The sequence below is a fragment of the Haliotis rufescens genome, unplaced genomic scaffold (assembly GCF_023055435.1).
Source record: "Haliotis rufescens isolate VD_foot unplaced genomic scaffold, xgHalRufe1.0.p SCAF_18, whole genome shotgun sequence".
NCBI classification, from domain to species: Eukaryota; Metazoa; Mollusca; class Gastropoda; order Lepetellida; family Haliotidae; genus Haliotis; species Haliotis rufescens.
In genome coordinates this window covers 29784284-29801966 of record NW_025963868.1, presented here as the reverse complement: position 1 = coordinate 29801966, position 17683 = coordinate 29784284, and the positions used below count along the sequence as shown (strand labels likewise).

The 17683-nt window shown below is 43.0% G+C and overlaps 2 protein-coding genes across 2 annotated transcripts in view; one reads left to right on the top strand and one right to left on the bottom strand.

Annotated features, from left to right (window-relative positions):
• Positions 1-3586, top strand: part of LOC125381562 (deleted in malignant brain tumors 1 protein-like) — a 56789-nt gene extending 53203 nt beyond the window's left edge. The window contains exon 17 of the mRNA XM_048398573.1: positions 1184-3586. Coding sequence (XP_048254530.1) covers positions 1184-1335 — 152 coding nt within the window. The 3' untranslated portion in view covers positions 1336-3586. The remainder of the gene's footprint in view (positions 1-1183) is intronic.
• Positions 3587-6998: 3412 nt separating this feature from the next.
• LOC124123205 (electron transfer flavoprotein subunit beta-like) lies at positions 6999-17468 on the bottom strand. Its single transcript, XM_048398572.1, has 7 exons — positions 17332-17468; positions 13218-13376; positions 12314-12472; positions 11596-11658; positions 9805-9963; positions 8462-8668; positions 6999-7182 (listed from the first exon to the last, which is right to left on the bottom strand). The coding sequence occupies exons 1-6, from the start codon at positions 17386-17388 to the stop codon at positions 8492-8494; spliced, it is 774 nt and encodes a 257-aa protein (XP_048254529.1). The 5' UTR covers positions 17389-17468; the 3' UTR covers positions 6999-7182; positions 8462-8491.
• Positions 17469-17683: the final 215 nt, after the last annotated feature.

Below are 17683 nucleotides of genomic sequence, written 5' to 3'. Positions count from 1 at the left end.
TGTATATTTCAGTAGAGGACACAGACGTCCTGACAAGACTCTGTATATTTCAGTAGAGGACACAGACGTTCTGACAAGACTCTGTATATTTCAGTAGAGGACACAGACGTTCTGACACTACTCTGTATATTTCAGTAGAGGACACAGACGTCCTGACAAGACTCTGTATATTTCAATAGAGGACACATACGTTCTGACAATACTCTGTATATTTCAGTAGAGGACACAGACGTTCTGACACTACTCTGTATATTTCAGTAGAGGCCAGAGACGTTCTGACTCTACTGTGTATATTTCAGTAGAGGACACAGACGTTCTGACACTACTCTGTATATTTCAGTAGAGGACACAGACGTTCTGACAAGACTCTGTATACTTCAGTAGAGGACACAGACGTTCTGACACTACTCTGTATATTTCAGTAGAGGACACAGACGTTCTGACAAGACTCTGTATATTTCAGTAGAGGACACAGACGTTCTGACACTACTCTGTATATTTCAGTAGAGGACACAGACGTGCTGACAAGACTCTGTATATTTCAGTAGAGGACACAGACGTTCTGACACTACTCTGTATATTTCAGTAGAGGACAGAGACGTTCTGACTCTACTGTGTATATTTCAGTAGAGGACACAGACGTTCTGACACTACTCTGTATATTTCAGTAGAGGACACAGACGTTCTGACACTACTCTGTATATTTCAGTAGAGGACACAGACGTTCTGTATATTTCAGTAGAGGACACAGACGTTCTGACACTACTCTGTATATTTCAGTAGAGGACACAGACGTTCTGACACTACTCTGTATATTTCAGTAGAGGACACAGACGTCCTGACAAGACTCTGTATATTTCAGTAGAGGACATAGACGTTCTGACAAGACTCTGTATATTTCAGTAGAGGACACACACGTTCTGACACTACTCTGTATATTTCAGTAGAGGACACAGACGTCCTGACAAGACTCTGTATATTTCAGTAGAGGACATAGACGTTCTGACAAGACTGTATATTTCAGTAGAGGACACAGACGTTCTGCCACTACCCTGTATATTTCAGTAGAGGACACAGACGTCCTGACAAGACTCTGTATATTTCAGTAGAGGACATAGACTTTCTGACAAGACTCTGTATTTTTCAGGACATAGACGTTCTGACACTACTCTGTATATTTCAGTGGCGGCCGGAACAGACGTGCTGACCATCGCCGGCGTCCTCTCCCTCATCGTGTTGGTGGGCGGCATCCTCTTCATCACCTACCGCCTGTGCAATGAGAGGAGGATTGCCAAGAAACAGCTGAAGGAGGACCGAGAGCCCATCACTCATTAACTAGAACATTTAGATGATTAATTGCTGCATTAGACACTCAAGACTAGATATTAATAATATTTCAATACAATCAGCACCTTGAAATGTGCCCAACAGCAAACATGTAGCATTAGATTTGAGAAATGAATGTACAAGATGTAAGTTCCTAGCCCCAAGCCAGAGTCTTAGCCATAATATGACCCCAACCCACTCCAACCCATCCCACGCCTGTATACAAGCCTCCCCTTGTGAAGCTTATTTTGAATACCATTCAGTCACGCGTGGCCTGTCCAGCTACACCCTTGTACTGTACTGTAATACAAGAAGTGGTGCTCTCAGTACTACAATGCTGCCAAGTTATACATTTAATGGACTGGTAAGGTTACGGAGTTAAACAGGATTCGACAAATAGACATGCCTCTGGGGGATTTGATGACAAGTAAAAATCATCCTCGATAATCCAGGGCATTAGGTCTCCATTCAAATACAGTAAACTACTTTTTTAGTCCCGACTATTTGCTGTAGTTATGCTATATATATGCTTATAACGAACTACGGTTATAACGAACTAAAATTAGTAGTCCCTATGAGTTCGTTATAACCGTAGTTTACTGTATGATAAAAGCCCTGGACTTCAGCGCTACGATAGCTTCGTTTTGAGCCCATTTCTGGTGTCCCCCGCCGTGATATTGCTGGAATAGTGCTAAAAGCGGCGTAAAACCATACTCACTCACTCACTCGTTTTGAGCCTGATTCGAATGACATGACGCTGAATTGTCCATCCACGAAAATAACATTCGCGTGCGAAAAGTCTGAAGAGCTGAAATTGTCAATATATTAAGGATAAAAAGATTGTTGCACTGTTTCAAAATGCTTTTTGTTAGTCAAGAGAATGTCAGACACTTATACTGTCGAAGCCTGTTTCCAAGAGAAAAAAGCTTTTGGCTTTTCATGAAGATACTCACTAGAGGTAAAAGGTTGATATTTTGACATTAGGTGTTGCGTGTTTTATACAAGTCGTGACGTGCGTGGGTGAGGGGTACTCTAAACAATCTACTGTAAAGACACACTTTATATACATGTCTTGATTTTGTTACATGTATTCATAAATTGGTCTTCAGTTGTGGTCTTTATTATATGAATATGAGGTAAAAATGTTGACACACACTAATATACCTGACATGTTCACAACACATCCGATTAAAAAAATCAAATGTTAATTTTTTAATTTTTTTTTAAAGGTCAGCCTGACAATGTCTTATACTATCTTTAATGTCAATGTATTTTTAGCATTTATGTCAAATGATCCTCTAGACACTGCAGGTGTCCTGTGCATTGGCTGTCTCAGTTGTCTCCCCTGCCAACAATCAACACATTTCATTTTTACGTGTTCTGTTTGATGCATGTTGTACCTGTCTGGGTTTTTCTCAATGGACTAATCCAACTTTTTACGTGACCCCATTGCTTCCCTGAAATTCTCCACCTACCAGGTATAGGCCTCCGTCGTGGTACAAGGAATACTCATATTCATATATTAACACCCTATATAAAAGTTTAATCCCCCACACATAAGTCTAATTCATTCCTAAATCTAGCATTTAGTATTATGACATCACTAGGAACTAATAATTCTGTGCGATACTGTTTATCTTACGAAAGGATCGGCGACAATAACCTGCCTTCGTTTCCACTCGGGTCATTCCGGGACAAACCTTGCATTCGTGACCAACTCGTTTTATTCCGGGACATGCCTAATAGCGACTCGAGTCCATTCGTCACCACTCGCCCCTTTCCGTAACCTGCAAGAAGATTGTCCCGGAATAACACGAATGGCATCCTTCACTATTCGTGTCTTTCCGCAACCTAAATCGGATTTTCCCGGAATGACACTATGTCACGAATCGGTCACTGTGTTGGTTTTAACGAAAATTCTCAATGGATATTCTCCCTGGAATATAGACCTACATGCGAGGGAGACCAGATTTTTCGTCCTTTTGTTTCTGTTAAACATCAAGTTTTTTTAAATGAATTTATATTTTTTACATAGTGTGTAGTCATAATGTGTAACCAGAAACAGAGATTAGTTATATTACTGTTGACTTTTCTTCATATATCCATATGTAACAATGTGATACTGTCTTCCTTACAACTACTTGCGAGGAGTCTTCACAACTGTATTTACCAGTTTTATTTGTCTTCTTTATCGGATGTATTTTTTACCAGTAGCTTAGTGTCACAGTTTTACAGAAATAAAGATTGTATTTTTACAGTGGATGTGGACTGATGTTTTGGAACAAGGCATTGCATGACACCAATAACACATTTTGCCCAATTGGCCATCAAAAAAATATTCTGGTAGCCTCAAAACCACCATATCTTCCCATGGCAAGGGAGTTAACTGACTTTAAATGTCCACTTTTCCCCTTTGCAGAATCAGGCTGGAATTTCTTGGCTTGACTGTTGCACCACATGTGGTTATTACGAGTTATGTCCCTTCTATGTTCACACAACTGACCAATCAGATTCCTCCTCTCATGTCTCTTGCACTTGCTTCAAATAAATGGCAGCGCCCAGTCAAGACGATATCATCAATAATAAAGATCTTTAGTCAAAATGGGTTTTACTTCGTGAAGTGCATGAAATCACTGAGCACCTTGATTAAACACAGTGATGATTTTGAAAATATCTGTCGACGCCCAGTTTACAGTACACGTGCTCTGCAAATCCTGCAATCAAACAAATTCAGCAAAGCAGTTGCCCTGTTGTTTAATAACCGGATGTCGATTGCGTATGGGTTTTTGATCAGACTATGCACAGACCCGGTACTCTTGCCAAAATATAGCTCCATAATTCCAGCCTAGTTCAGCAAAGGATGGAAACTGTCATGCTGTTAAATTCCTTGCCTGGGGAAGATGCAGAACTTCTGAAGTGAGGTGAGGTGAAATGGGGTTTAACGTCGCGTCCAAGATTATTGCACTTATATATCGACGTGCATGCACGTGTATGTGTGTGTGTGTGTGGCAGCTTGTACTAGTCCGGACTGATGCCGAATTATAGTGGTAGCCCACTGAGATACCATGCCGCAGTTTAACATGAATACTCCACTCAGACACAGTAAACTGACTCCGAGCCGACCAGTCCTTGCTTTAACCCCTTAATGCCGAGCGCCAGACAGGGTAACAACAAGTACCATCTTTAAACGTCTATTGGTATGACGCAGCTGGGGTTCGAACCCCGGACCTTCCGCTCTCCGGGCGGACGCTCTACCATCAGACCACGGAGGCGGTCGCAGAACTTCTGAAGGTGGACCACCCTATGCTATATAATTTTACCCTCGAGGGAAGTACAGGGGAATGCAGCCCTTGAAAAGTTTTAAATCTAAAATGCATTGGATGCAATCAGGAGCAAGATTATAAGACCTTTTTGGATTATATTTTTCTTGTTCCATTATAAGCCAGATAAATAGGTGTTGAATGGACAAGATGAACAAAATCTGAACAATGTAAAAACGTATCGCTACAAGTTCAAACTGATCCTTCAAAATAATCTTCATAGACTTTGGTTTGTTGTTTAACGCTGCACTTGGCAATATTCAAGCTATATGACGGCGGTCTGTAAATAAGCGAGTCTGGACCAGACAATCCAGTGATTGACATCATGAGCATCGATCCATGCAATTGGGATACAATGACACGCATCAACCAAGTCAGCAAACCTGACCACCCGATCCCGTTAGTCCTCTTACCACAAGCATATAGACCATCGGTCTAGCTTAAGTTCTCACACCTTAGACCTATCCAAATTCTGATAGCCATGGTCCATAGGTGAACCATTCATTTCGCACTCTGACAAGGTCCTGCACACACATCAGTGAAGAGGTGGATTTGACGACAATGGATTGCAGCCTTCAAAATTCACAGGAGTACACAAGCCCAAGACAACTAAATTGTGTTTAGGGCAAATAAAAATCTCAAGATTTTAGTCCTCATTTGCTAGCAGCTTCAATTTTGCTTCAAATTGGAACTGAATAAAACTGACAGAAAATTTAAACATTGTAAAAAATGTTGTCTCTTTCAAGCAGCAGCAGCATCAGACCTGAGGACTAGTGAAATACTTCCTCTGGACGACTAAATTTCAAAAGACGAATTTCGAAGGCTGGATAGTTGTTCAGTCAAATCATAGGTTCGTATTATCTGGGAGGAAAACCCAAAGTGACACTCGAAGAGGTTTACCATCTTGATGCCGAAAAAGCCCAATTGTTATTGGGATAAATCTATGAGCCGGAATTATCTGATCCTCACATGGCTGAAGGGTATTGAGTGAGTGAGTGAGTTGGGTTTAACGCCGCTTTTAACAATATTCCTGTTCTATCACGGTGTGTCAGCTTAATGTGGAAGGAAAGCACAAAGTGATGCAGGTCTAAGACGTTTACCACTTCGGTGAAACCCACGAGCAGGGGTATGGTGCTGACAAACCCAGAAACAATCGAGGCAAACCGGGATTCGAACCCACAATCATAGGTTTCTGGCATGCCCAAGGGATGCAACTCTGCACAGGGAATTATGGCGCCTTAGACGACTTGGCCACCCGTGCCCCCTAAAGGGTATTGACTCTCCACAGTGAATTGCATGAAGTCAATCTTCCTTCAAGTCAGGAAACCAACTCTGTGGTGTAGTGGATAGAGCAACTGCCTGGAGGGCAGAAGTGTGATGGTTTAATGCATTCGCCATGTCATTCCAGAAGACATCACAATATGCTACTTGTTGTTTCCCTGGCTGGCACTCAGTATTTTGGAGATAAATAGAGAATCTCACCCGAGTGTAGTTTGATATCAAATATATCAACACGAGTTGAAAAAAGTGAAAAAAAACTGAGGCTTGCCAAGCGCCAGACAGGGTAACATGTACAATCTATTAAGGGCTTTTGGTATGCTGCGGCCGGGGATCAAACCCCGGACCTTCCGCTCTCCAGGTGGATGCTCTACCACTAGACCATGGAGGCGGTAGTGTTTGAAATATTTGATATCAAAAGACACAAGGGTGAGATTTTATTTATCATCCAACATCATTCTTCCAATCTGTTCAGTTTGTTGACAGTAACAAGCAGTGTCTTAAGTGTAAAAAGTACTGCTAACAGATCCAGAAGCATAGCCATTAGTGATGTCATTTGATTGTGACATCATGGTAACCAATGACGTCGCAATGGTCTGCAAAGCGTTGTGATGCAACATCATTGCAGCCATATCTACAATTTAGATATCACTTGATCTCACCCAAGATATCTCCTGTGGGAGCCAGTTTTGGATGTGATTTTTGTTTGGTTTGTTGTTTTACGCCGCACTCAGCAATATTTAAGCTATATGACGGCGGTCTGTAAATAATCAAGTCTGGACCAGACAATCCAGTGTTTAATGTCATGAGCATCGATCCACACCACTGGGATCGATGACATGCATCAACCAAGTCAGCGAGCCTGACCACCCGATCCCGTTAGTCGCCTTTTACGACAAGCATAGTCACCTCTTACGGCAAGCATGGGTTGCTGAACACCTATTCTACCCCGGAATCTTCACGGGTCTTTTGGATGTGAAAGAAAGACTTGTAGGCTTGGAGTCAGTATACTGTGTCTGAGTTGGGTATCCATGTTAAACTTAAGCTATGGTGCACAAAAGAACAAAAGAGTCAGTGTCCTAAATATTTAATTCATCACACACAAAACTCTCATCAACACAATTATAATTACATACTTTACAGAGTAATTACAGACAGAGTAATTCCATGGCAACATACACACAGGGCGCAATCACTGGCAGAGTCCCATCATGCACCTGATATCAAGGGAGACAACTCTTCTTGGTTACATACATACCTGAAATAGGAACAAGCAGTGGATGAATGAGAATCAAATATGATTTGTTGTTGTTGTTGGTTTGTTGTTTAACGCCTCTCTCAGCAGTACTCCAGCTATATGACGGCGATCTGTACATAATCGAGTCTGGACCAGACAATCCAGTGATGGATATCATGAGGGTCGACCCATGCAATTGGGATCGATGACATGCATAAACCAAGTCAGCGACCCTGACCACCCAATCCTGTTAGTCGCCTTTTACGACAAGCAAAGTCACCTTTTACGGCAAATATGGGTTGCTGAAGACCTATTCTACCCCGGAATCTTCACGGGTCGAGAATAAAATATGAGAATGGGGTTGATGAGTTTTCGACCAGGTGAGTGAGTGAGTAAGAAATTGTTATTAATGCTGTCACAGTATTCTGACCCTGAATCCCCACAGGGAGACAAGCATGGGATACTTGGGACATGAATTTCAGAAAAATGCTTTAGTGAAGGTTGGTTGGTTGGTTTGTTGTTTAACGCCGCACTCAGCAATATTCCAGCAATGTGATGGCGGTCATATAAATAATCGAGTCTGGACCAGATAATCCAGTGATTAATATCATGAGCATCTATCCACGCAATTGGGATCGATGACATCTTTAGTGAAGGACTCAGTAAAGCTTTGAAAAAGTTTTATGGCAGACATGTGGGGAACATTTCCAAATTTGACGTATAAGTAACAAAAATGATGTCGATGCAACTATCTATTTTCACTTGTATCATATGTTCACATGTATTTTTAGGTGAACAATTGACTTGCCTTTGCATGAGTTTCTGATAGCTGCCACCTGTGGGGCAGAATACGCTCACCTTTTCGCAAACACCAGGTAGCATTACTATTTCATAGTGATTCATAAACATATGCTCATGATATGTCAGAGTCATACCATGGACGCTGCTTTTAGCAGAGATTTCTATTGAATATGGAAAACCTTTTGTTGCTCTTATTAACACAAACTGACCCAAACAACATATATCTGTCAACAAACGGAGGATTAACAAAACAAAAGCTTCACTGCAGTCGTAGTGAATGAGTGAGTATGGTTTTACGCCGCTCTTAGCAATATTCCAGCAATATCACGGCGGGGGATACCAGAAATGGGCTTCACACATTGTACCCATGTCGGGAATCGAACCCGGGTCTTTGGCCTGACGAGCGAACGATTTAACCACTAGAACATCAAATAGCAGCCAAATTAACCCCAAATGGGTCTCTTTCTGTTAACACAATAACTAGGGCTGATGAACATACAATTCTATTGTGGGGAGGATCCTTCTGTCATCATGAGGGCACGAGCCCCGCCTCCCTCAACTTGGCAACCAGGTCCTCTGTGGTCTCCAGCTTCTGGCCCGCCTCCCGGACAGGTGGGTCCTCCACGGACAGGATCTGGTGCGTGGGGGTCAGGTCCACCCCGTAGTCACTTGCCTTCTTCTTGGCCAGCGGCTTCTTCTTGGCTTTCTGTGGACAACAGGCCGTCAGTGTCAGCAGTTGTATGGTGGGTTAGGAATTGCCATGCCATCTAAAGGGGTGGGGTGGTGGAGGTGGGGGGCGGGGATGGGCTGCTCTGAATGATGTGGGAGAGTGGCATGCCATGATCTTAGGGAGTGTGGCCTACCATGATGTTAGGGAGTGTGATATAACGAGGTTCATCTGACCTACCATGTTGTTAGGGAGTGTGGCATACTGAGGTTCATCTGACCTACCATGATGTTAGGGAGTGTGGCATACTGAGGTTCATCTGACCTATCATGATGTTAGGGCGTGTGGCAAACCATGATGTTAGGCAGTGTGGTCGATCGAGGTTCACCTGACCTATCATGATGTTAGGGCGTGTGGCAAACCATGATGTTAGGAAGTGTGGTCTATCGAGGTTCACCTGACCTACCAGGATGTTAGGGCGTGTGGCAAACCATGATGTTAGGCAGTGTGGTCTATCGAGGTTCACCTGACCTACCAGGATGTTAGGGCGTGTGGCAAACCATGATGTTAGGCAGTGTGGTCTATCGAGGTTCACCTGACCTATCATGATGTTAGGGCGTGTGGCAAACCATGATGTTAGGGAGTGTGGTCTATCGAGGTTCACCTGACCTATCATGATGTTAGGGCATGTGGCAAACCATGATGTTAGGCAGTGTGGTCTATCGAGGTTCACCTGACCTATCATGATGTTAGGGCATGTGGCAAACCATGATGTTAGGGAGTGTGGTCTATCGAGGTTCACCTGACCTATCATGATGTTAGGGCGTGTGGCAAACCATGATGTTAGGGAGTGTGGTCTACCATGATCTTGGGGAATGTGATATAACGAGGTTCATCTGAGTGTGGCATATCGAGGTTCATCTGACCTACCATGATGTTAGGGAGTGTGGCATATCGAGGTTCATCTGACCTACCATGATGTTAGGGAGTGTGGCATACTGAGATTCATCTGACCTTCCATGATGTTAGGGAGTGTGGGATACTGAGGTTCATCTGACCTATCATGATGTTAGGTAGTGTGGCATACTGAGATTCATCTGACCTTCCATGATGTTAGGTAGTGGTGCATACTGAGATTCATCTGACCTTCCATGATGTTAGGGAATGTGGCTTACCATGATGTTAGGGAGTGTGGCATATCGAGGTTCATTAAGACGCAGATCTGCAGTGATGACGGCCGGGAGTTTGACTTTGATTGTTTCCAGGCCTCCGTCTACTTCCCGCGTCACCGTCAAGTCTCCGTTATTCTTGATGACCTCTGACGCAAATGTTGCCTGTAGGAATGAATAAGTCATGTCATACCTCAGCAGTTTCATGTGAGAGGAAAACCAAAAAACGTGATAAAGTGATGCAGGTCTTAGACTTTTACCAAGGGTCAAACCCACAATGAATGAATCCTGGTACAACTAAGGGGTGCAACTCTGCATAGTGAATGCTGACGCACACCAAAGGAGAAAAAAAGCAGTGAAATATTCTCAATATCATCCACAGTACACGGGGATGAGAATGGACATTTTCCTTTTCAGCTGAAATTTCTTTTCCATGGAGAGTGATTCATAATTTGGGGATGTTTACTGTGGCTGTGTTTTATTTGCTGAGCCAGGTGAATGAATGGATATGGTTTCATGCAGCTTTTAGCAATATTCCAGCAATATCACGGCGGGGGACACCAGAAATGGGCTTCACACATTGTACCCATATTGGGAATCAAACTCGGGTCTTCGGTGTGACGAGCGAACGCTTTAACCATGAGGCTACCTGACCGTCCCCTGGGCCAGGTTAACCAGTGTTCGATAGCATGATGAACGACCCACACCATGAAGATACAATGACTCCCAGCCAGCTCTGTCACACAGTCTCACTACCCAGGATACAGATCAGCTGCCCCTGCTGGACGGGCCACTGGGGACCTACTTGAGCAGGAAGTCAGACAGGGTCAGAAAATGTTGTTTGTTTGTTGGTGGGCTATCTCATCTGTGGCCAGTCAATCATAGCTAGTGGACTAATGACAAGCTGTTTCTCTGTTCACATGTTAGTGTCAGTGGGTGGGCTATCTCACCTGTGGCCAGTCAATCACAGCTAGCGGACTAGTGCCAAGCTGCTTCTCTGTTCACATGTTGGTGTCAGTGGGTGGGCTATCTCACCTGTGGCCAGTCAATCACAGCTAGCGGACTAATGACAAGCTGCTTCTCTGTTCACATGTTGGTGTCAGTGGGTGGGCTATCTCACCTGTGGCCAGTCCAACATTGCTAGCGGACTAGTGCCAAGCTGCTTCTCTGTTCACATGTTAGTGTCAGTGGGTGGGCTATCTCACCTGTGGCCAGTCAATCATAGCTAGTGGACTAATGACAAGCTGTTTCTCTGTTCACATGTTAGTGTCAGTGGGTGGGCTATCTCACCTGTGGCGAGTCCAGCATTGCTAGTGGACTAGTGCCAAGCTGCTTCCTGTTCACCTATTAGTGTCAGTGGGTGGGCTATCTCACCTGTGGCCAGTCAATCATAGCTAGTGGACTAATGACAAGCTGTTTCTCTGTTCACATGTTAGTGTCAGTGGGTGGGCTATCTCACCTGTGGCCAGTCAATCACAGCTAGCGGACTAGTGCCAAGCTGCTTCTCTGTTCACATGTTGGTGTCAGTGGGTGGGCTATCTCACCTGTGGCCAGTCAATCACAGCTAGCGGACTAGTGCCAAACTGCTTCTTGTTCACCTATTAGTGTCAGTGGGTGGGCTATCTCACCTGTGGCCAGTCCAACACAGCTAGCGGACTAGTGCCAAGCTGCTTCTTGTTCACCTATTAGTATCGGTGGGTGGGCTATCTCACCTGTGGCCAGTCCAACATAGCTAGTGGACTAGTGCCAAGCTGTTTCTCTGTTCACATGTTAGTGTCAGTGGTTGGGCTATCTCACCTGTGGCCAGTCCAGCAGGGCAGCAGTCATCTGTCCCGTCTGGTTGCAGTCGCCATCAATTGCCTACAACAAACACAGCAGGGAGTGGTGAAGTCTTGCATCACACTTCATCGTTACCATGGTGACATGCAATGTAGGATTGGTCAGTCACATAGTGTTTTTTTTGTGGGCGTTATTGAACAAGCTGAAAACACTTAAAACACACGTCAGGAATTTATCAGACACGACATCGTGTGTCCTATACTCATAAAACCGGACAATTTTTAATCAGTGAGTATGGTTTTTACGCTGCTATTAGCAATAATCCAGCAATATCACCGCAGGGAACACTAGAAAGGGGCTTTACACATTGTACCCATGCTAAGGAAGTGATTCACTTGTGACGAAGGATATCTAGACCTGTTACCATGGGAACAAAATCAACACCTCAGTTACCATGGTAACAAAATCAACAGCTCGGTTACCATGGTAACAAAACACTTCAGTTACCATGGTCAAACACCTGAACTCAGTTACCAGGGTGACACACCTTGTCATCTCTGTTACCATGGTAGTACGATTCATCACCTCAGTTACCATAGTAACACAACACATCGCCAAGCACTGGTGGATCAAAGATAACACATCTTTCAGTGATCCAGCATCACTGGCAAAATCACAAACAACAGATTCCCCTCTTTTAATCAATCTAAAGAAGCGTTACCAAGGTAACCATTACCTGTTTCCCAACAATGATGACATCAGCTTTCTCCTCCTGGGATATCTTGGCCAGTATTTTGGCCACATGAAGCGGCTGAACCGTCTCGGCCTGTTTGGCGTCCAGCTCCACGAGGATAGCCTTGTCCGCTCCCATCGCCATGGCAGTTCGCAGCGTTTCCTAGGTAACACAAATGGGAAACATGCCACTCATACTCAACAAATCAGTGTGCTATGATGGTCGACCATATCATGCCACAATACAGTGAACATGTACCATACACGTGTTGCAAGATCTGATTTGGATGTTAACTGACTTAGAAAGTCCAGTTTCCACCCTTGCCGAACTAGGCTGGAATTACTGGGCTTGATCGTAGCACCACCAGTGGCTATTACCAGTTATGTCCCTTCTAAGCCTCTCCTATGGACCAATCAGATTCAACCTCTCGTATCATTTGCGTTTGCTTCACACAAAATGGTGGCACCCAGTCAGGACGATCTGATCGATAATCTAGATCTATATTGTGATTAACGGGTCTTACATTGCGAAATGCATCAAATCACGTGAGCACCGTGATTAAAAACATGAAAAAATTTGGAATAATATCTGTTGACAATGAGTTGGCGGTGCACATGCTTTGCAAATACTGCAGTCGATCGAAATCTGCACGACAGTTTACGTACTGGAATTCGATTTCGGGGACGATTTGGATTGGACTATGCATAGACTCGTTAGTCCAGCCAAAATGTAACTCCATAATACCAGCCTAGTTCGGCAAGGGTGGAAACTGGACTTTTATAGTCAGTTAACTCTCTTGCCTCAGGAAGATGACAAAACAATGAGAGGCATGAGCATAGATCCCCGCCTATGGGTTACAACACACAATCAGCCAGGTGACCCCACCAGAACACATAATACTCCTTACCTGACACTGTGGAGGACCGCACGACACAGCGATCACCTCGCTGGCGATCTTCTTCTCCTTCATCCGGATGGCCTCCTCGATGGCGATCTCGTCGAAGGGGTTCATGCTGTGCTTCACCCCCTCTGTGACCACGCCCATCTTGTCAGGCTTCACACGGATCTGAAAGTATACACACCAGGTCAGCCGGATAATGGAGCAAGGGAGATAACTCTCACTCGAGTGACTTGTAGTTTCATGCAGGCCTCTAGTAACAGTATTATACTTTGTGTGTTGTTGAACGCCACACTCAGCAATAGTGAGTGAGTGAGTTTGGTTTTACGCCGCTTTCAGCAATATTCCAGCAATATCACGGCGGAGGACACCAGAAATGGGCTTCACACTTTGTACCCATGTCGGGAATCGAACCCGGGTCTTCAGAGTGAAGAACGAATGCTTTAACCACTAGGCTACCCGACCGCCCCATCACTCAGCAATACTAAAAGTTTATGACGGCTGCCTGTAAATAATCAAGTATGGACCAGACAATCCAGTGATTGATATTATGAGTTAAGGTCCACACTGTCGAGTACGAAGACACGCTATCAACTAAATCACCAAGCCTGATCAGGATACCCATTTGGTCGCCTCTTACGACCAGCATAGTTCAGTCCCTGCTGTATTCAACTGTCAGTTTTTGTACCGTCAAATTCTGCAATCAAATTCCGATATAATTCTGCACACGATTGTACACACAATTCTGTAAATTTAAAGCTTCGTTTTCATGAATTTGCTCGTTTTGCACTTGTTTGCACAAGTGAATGGCTTACTGAGTGAGTGTGAGTGAGTTGGGTTTAACGCCGCTTTTAACAGTATTCTAGTCATATCACGGCGTGTCAGCTTAATGTGGGAGGAAAGCCCGAAGTGATGCAGGTCTAAGATGTTTACCACTTCGGTGAAACCCACGAGCACGGGTATGGTGCTGACAAACCTAGAAACATAATTGGGGTGAACGGGGATTCGAACCCACAATCATAGGTTTCTGGCGTGCCCAAGGGACGCAACTCTGCACAGCGAATCACGGCACCTTAGACAACTGGGCCACCTGGGCCACCTGTGCCCCCGAATGGCTTACTGAAGTGAATCTAATGATCACTAACTAGTGTAAACATAGAGACATGCACTCTCAGTAAGCAATAATAGGAAAGTCAAATTTCTGCAATGTATTTGACAAATTCTGTGGCAGACAAATGCAAAATTCTGCATGAGTTCAGCATCAAATCCTATTTTCTACAAGACAGCAGAATACAGCAGGGATTGATAGTTTGCTGGGAGCAATTATATTTGTGTTATGTCATAGTGTTCATTGTGCAAAGAAAGGCAAAAGTAATGGTGGTCAGAATTTACTAGCTTAGTCAAACTCTCTGGAGCAGGGGCATTTGGGCCAATTAGTTATTATAATGAAATATTATGGGGCGGGGCAACAGGGGAGACAGGGTGTTTCATTAGAGACAGAAAATTTGTGGGTCTCAGCTTGAAGAAAAAAGAAAGTCTCTGAAATTTGACTGGCAACCAAATTCTCTAAAATGTTTTGTGAGTAAACATGGTAAACCTTCAGGCCAAATTGTTTTTATCCTGTATCTTCTATTCTTTCTTTCAAATAATTCTCAGACCCCATAAACATGTTAAATAACATGGTCTCTTAATTTTCAAAAAGAGCATCTAGACCTACAGACTGGCCATGGTGCTAGTCCTTACTCATTGTACACGCAGGGATCTTCTGTGTAGCCAAAAGGAAAAAACCCTGAAGTGTGCACAGGTCTAACAATTATCATGTTCATCAATGGTTGTGGAAAAAAGGGTAAGGTAATTAGATCAAACCCAAACTCAGGTCCAGCATGCATGTTCAGCGGTAAGTTATTCACAAACATGTATGTCACACCTCGTAGCCATTGAATGACGAGGTGTATATCTGGCGATTAGATTCACAACTGAAAATTGTCACGAAAATTTAAAGCAGGCCATTGAGACCTATACAAATTTGAAAATACTGGCCCAACACAAAATTTACCTGCCACGCACCTACAGGCAGGTGCTTATTTTGAATACTGCATGTGAGCAGAACTCCACTTCTAACTACATAACTACACATATGCCAGCTTTAATTACATTTTGAACAGAAATGGCTCAGTAACAGCCATAAAAAGTGCCAGCTTTCAGTTTGGTTGTGCAAAGGTCAAATTAAGGTCAAAATGAATAATTTTGGTTGAGCCCCAACACTAACCATTCATGTATCAAAGTATATTTCCATTTTGTTAAAAAATGTCTGATTGAATAGCGACAATATTGATATCAGATTTGAGTCTCTTGATCAAATCATTGGTGGTTTCTGAGGAGAATGGACAACGAATAACAGACAAACAGGCCACACTTTAAGCTAACTTGAATACCCTGCACCCTACAATAAATAAACGTGTAGGTGAGATAAATTCGTTGTAGTAGATCATGAGGGGTAGATGCTTGTCATCAATCCCAAATGCATGGATCAATGCTCATGATGTTAATCACTGGATTGTCTGGTCCAGACTCGATTATTTACAGACTGCCATCATATAGCTGGAATATTGCTGAGAGCGGTGTTAAACAACAAACAAACTGGCAATGAGCAACTGATCTTCCATTACTCCCACGACATTACTTGGAATCCAAAAATTGTGCACTGTGAAGTGCAGTGCTCACCTATTTGTTCCAATTAATGGGGAGGATATAGTCCCTCAAAATGAACCCCAGGTACAAACAATATATTGAGTTGTGCCCAGATTTTTTTTACCATATCGTTTTGGACAAAGACAATATCTAAGTGAATCCCGATTTTGGAAATTTTGAAACAGTTTATGTCATAAATGTATCCACGATCACTTTACCATGTTAACGCCATGACAACATTAACAAAAAACAGTTAAAACACCTCCACATTTTCCCCCTCGGCATGCCACTGCCGCTGCCAATCAGAATCCACCATGAGGTCATTCCAGGAACATCATTGACCTTGTACAAAGAGTTATCTCCCCTAATCTTGTAAAGCTGGTTGCTGTAAACATCCTGCCTTGCTAAGTTTAGGCGAACAAAATTCCTTTAACATGTGTTTAAAGCCTTTAATAATGTTAAAAGTTAATAATAAATATATAAAAAGCACTCCCAGTATACCAAAAGCATGTATTTATCATTTGGCTACTAGTGAAGAACACATTTCTAAGTATGACCCTTATGATCTCCTGATAGATTCTGGCCTCAGAACGGGAAAAATGTAACTTCCGTTACCTAATTAGTCGCTATGAACATGATGTATATGCAGATGATCTAGTTCAGGTTGATAGAGAAGTTTACTTGGGAAAATGTGGGTTATATCGTTGGTTGATAGATGTGGGTAAGGCAATATTAAAAAAGATGCCAGAAGTAAGTATCAACGCTTTAATAACTCCTTACTTACAGCAGACGGAACATTCCGAGGAAATTGAAATTGTTTACGAAGCAAGTACTTCCTTGTAACTGATTTGCATTAACAGTCAGCGTGAATGACCGGAAATCACAAATGCCGCAATACCATGAATGCCACGATACCACGGGGTCCGAGCTAGTATACATATAAATCGTCAGCATAACACAGGGTACATTTCAATGGTAAAACAATCGATAGTGATCATTGATGGCTTATTATATAAAAGCGATGAAATAAACAAAACTCGAAATATTTTGTTTGACCAATGAAAAACTCAGTACACTGTGATCTGTCATCATTTTATGTAACCAAGCAGGCTGTGGTTCAGTAATTTTGGTTTGCCTTCAAAATCAATTAGATCTTCTGAATTGACCCAATTTGATGTCTCCCGGAGGAGGTAAAGTATAGCACTAGAGCACTGCATTAGCATTGTAAGCGTTTAATTGAAACAAATAATAATGAAAACGCCAATCGAAACGGTCATAGTAATTCCTCGCGTGTGAACACAGGACAAAATCATGTCAGTGAGTGGAAAGAAAGTTTTGGGTAGAATATTCACACATTTTTATTTCACATTGGTGAACACCCATTCTGAGAGTTCACCAAAGTGATTTGGCGTGAAAAATGCATATGCGTTACCTTGACAGCATAGTCGATCACACGTTTACAGCCAACGATAACCCTTAATCCCGACATTGTCAACCGGTCAACCTTTGAGTGAACTTTGCACCAGTCTGCGAAACTAATAACACAGACAACTTTACATGTTATATGGAGATACTATTGTGAGGTTTGCGATTTCACGCAATTAGTGCTTGTAACATTATGCTGTAGTAAGTCTTTGTAATTAATACAATAACTTACTAAGAATTAATGTACTCTTGTTCAGAAATGTTCATCTACAGCTGCAGCACTTTGATTTTAATGTTTGAGAAAACATTAAAATAATAACTTCTCCCTGTGCCAGGAACGCCGGGCTTTTCAGCTCCAG

Bases quoted from the DNA above. Each gene is read 5' to 3' on its own strand.
- LOC124123205 (XM_048398572.1), bottom strand. From the start codon at position 17,388: ATGTCGGGATTAAGGGTTATCGTTGGCTGTAAACGTGTGATCGACTAT. The intron at 12,473-13,217 runs GTAAGGAGTATT...TGTGTTACCTAG, and splicing joins GCGGTCCTCCACAGTGTCAG to GAAACGCTGCGAACTGCCAT. The intron at 11,659-12,313 runs GTAATGGTTACC...TGTTTGTTGTAG, and splicing joins TCATCATTGTTGGGAAACAG to GCAATTGATGGCGACTGCAA.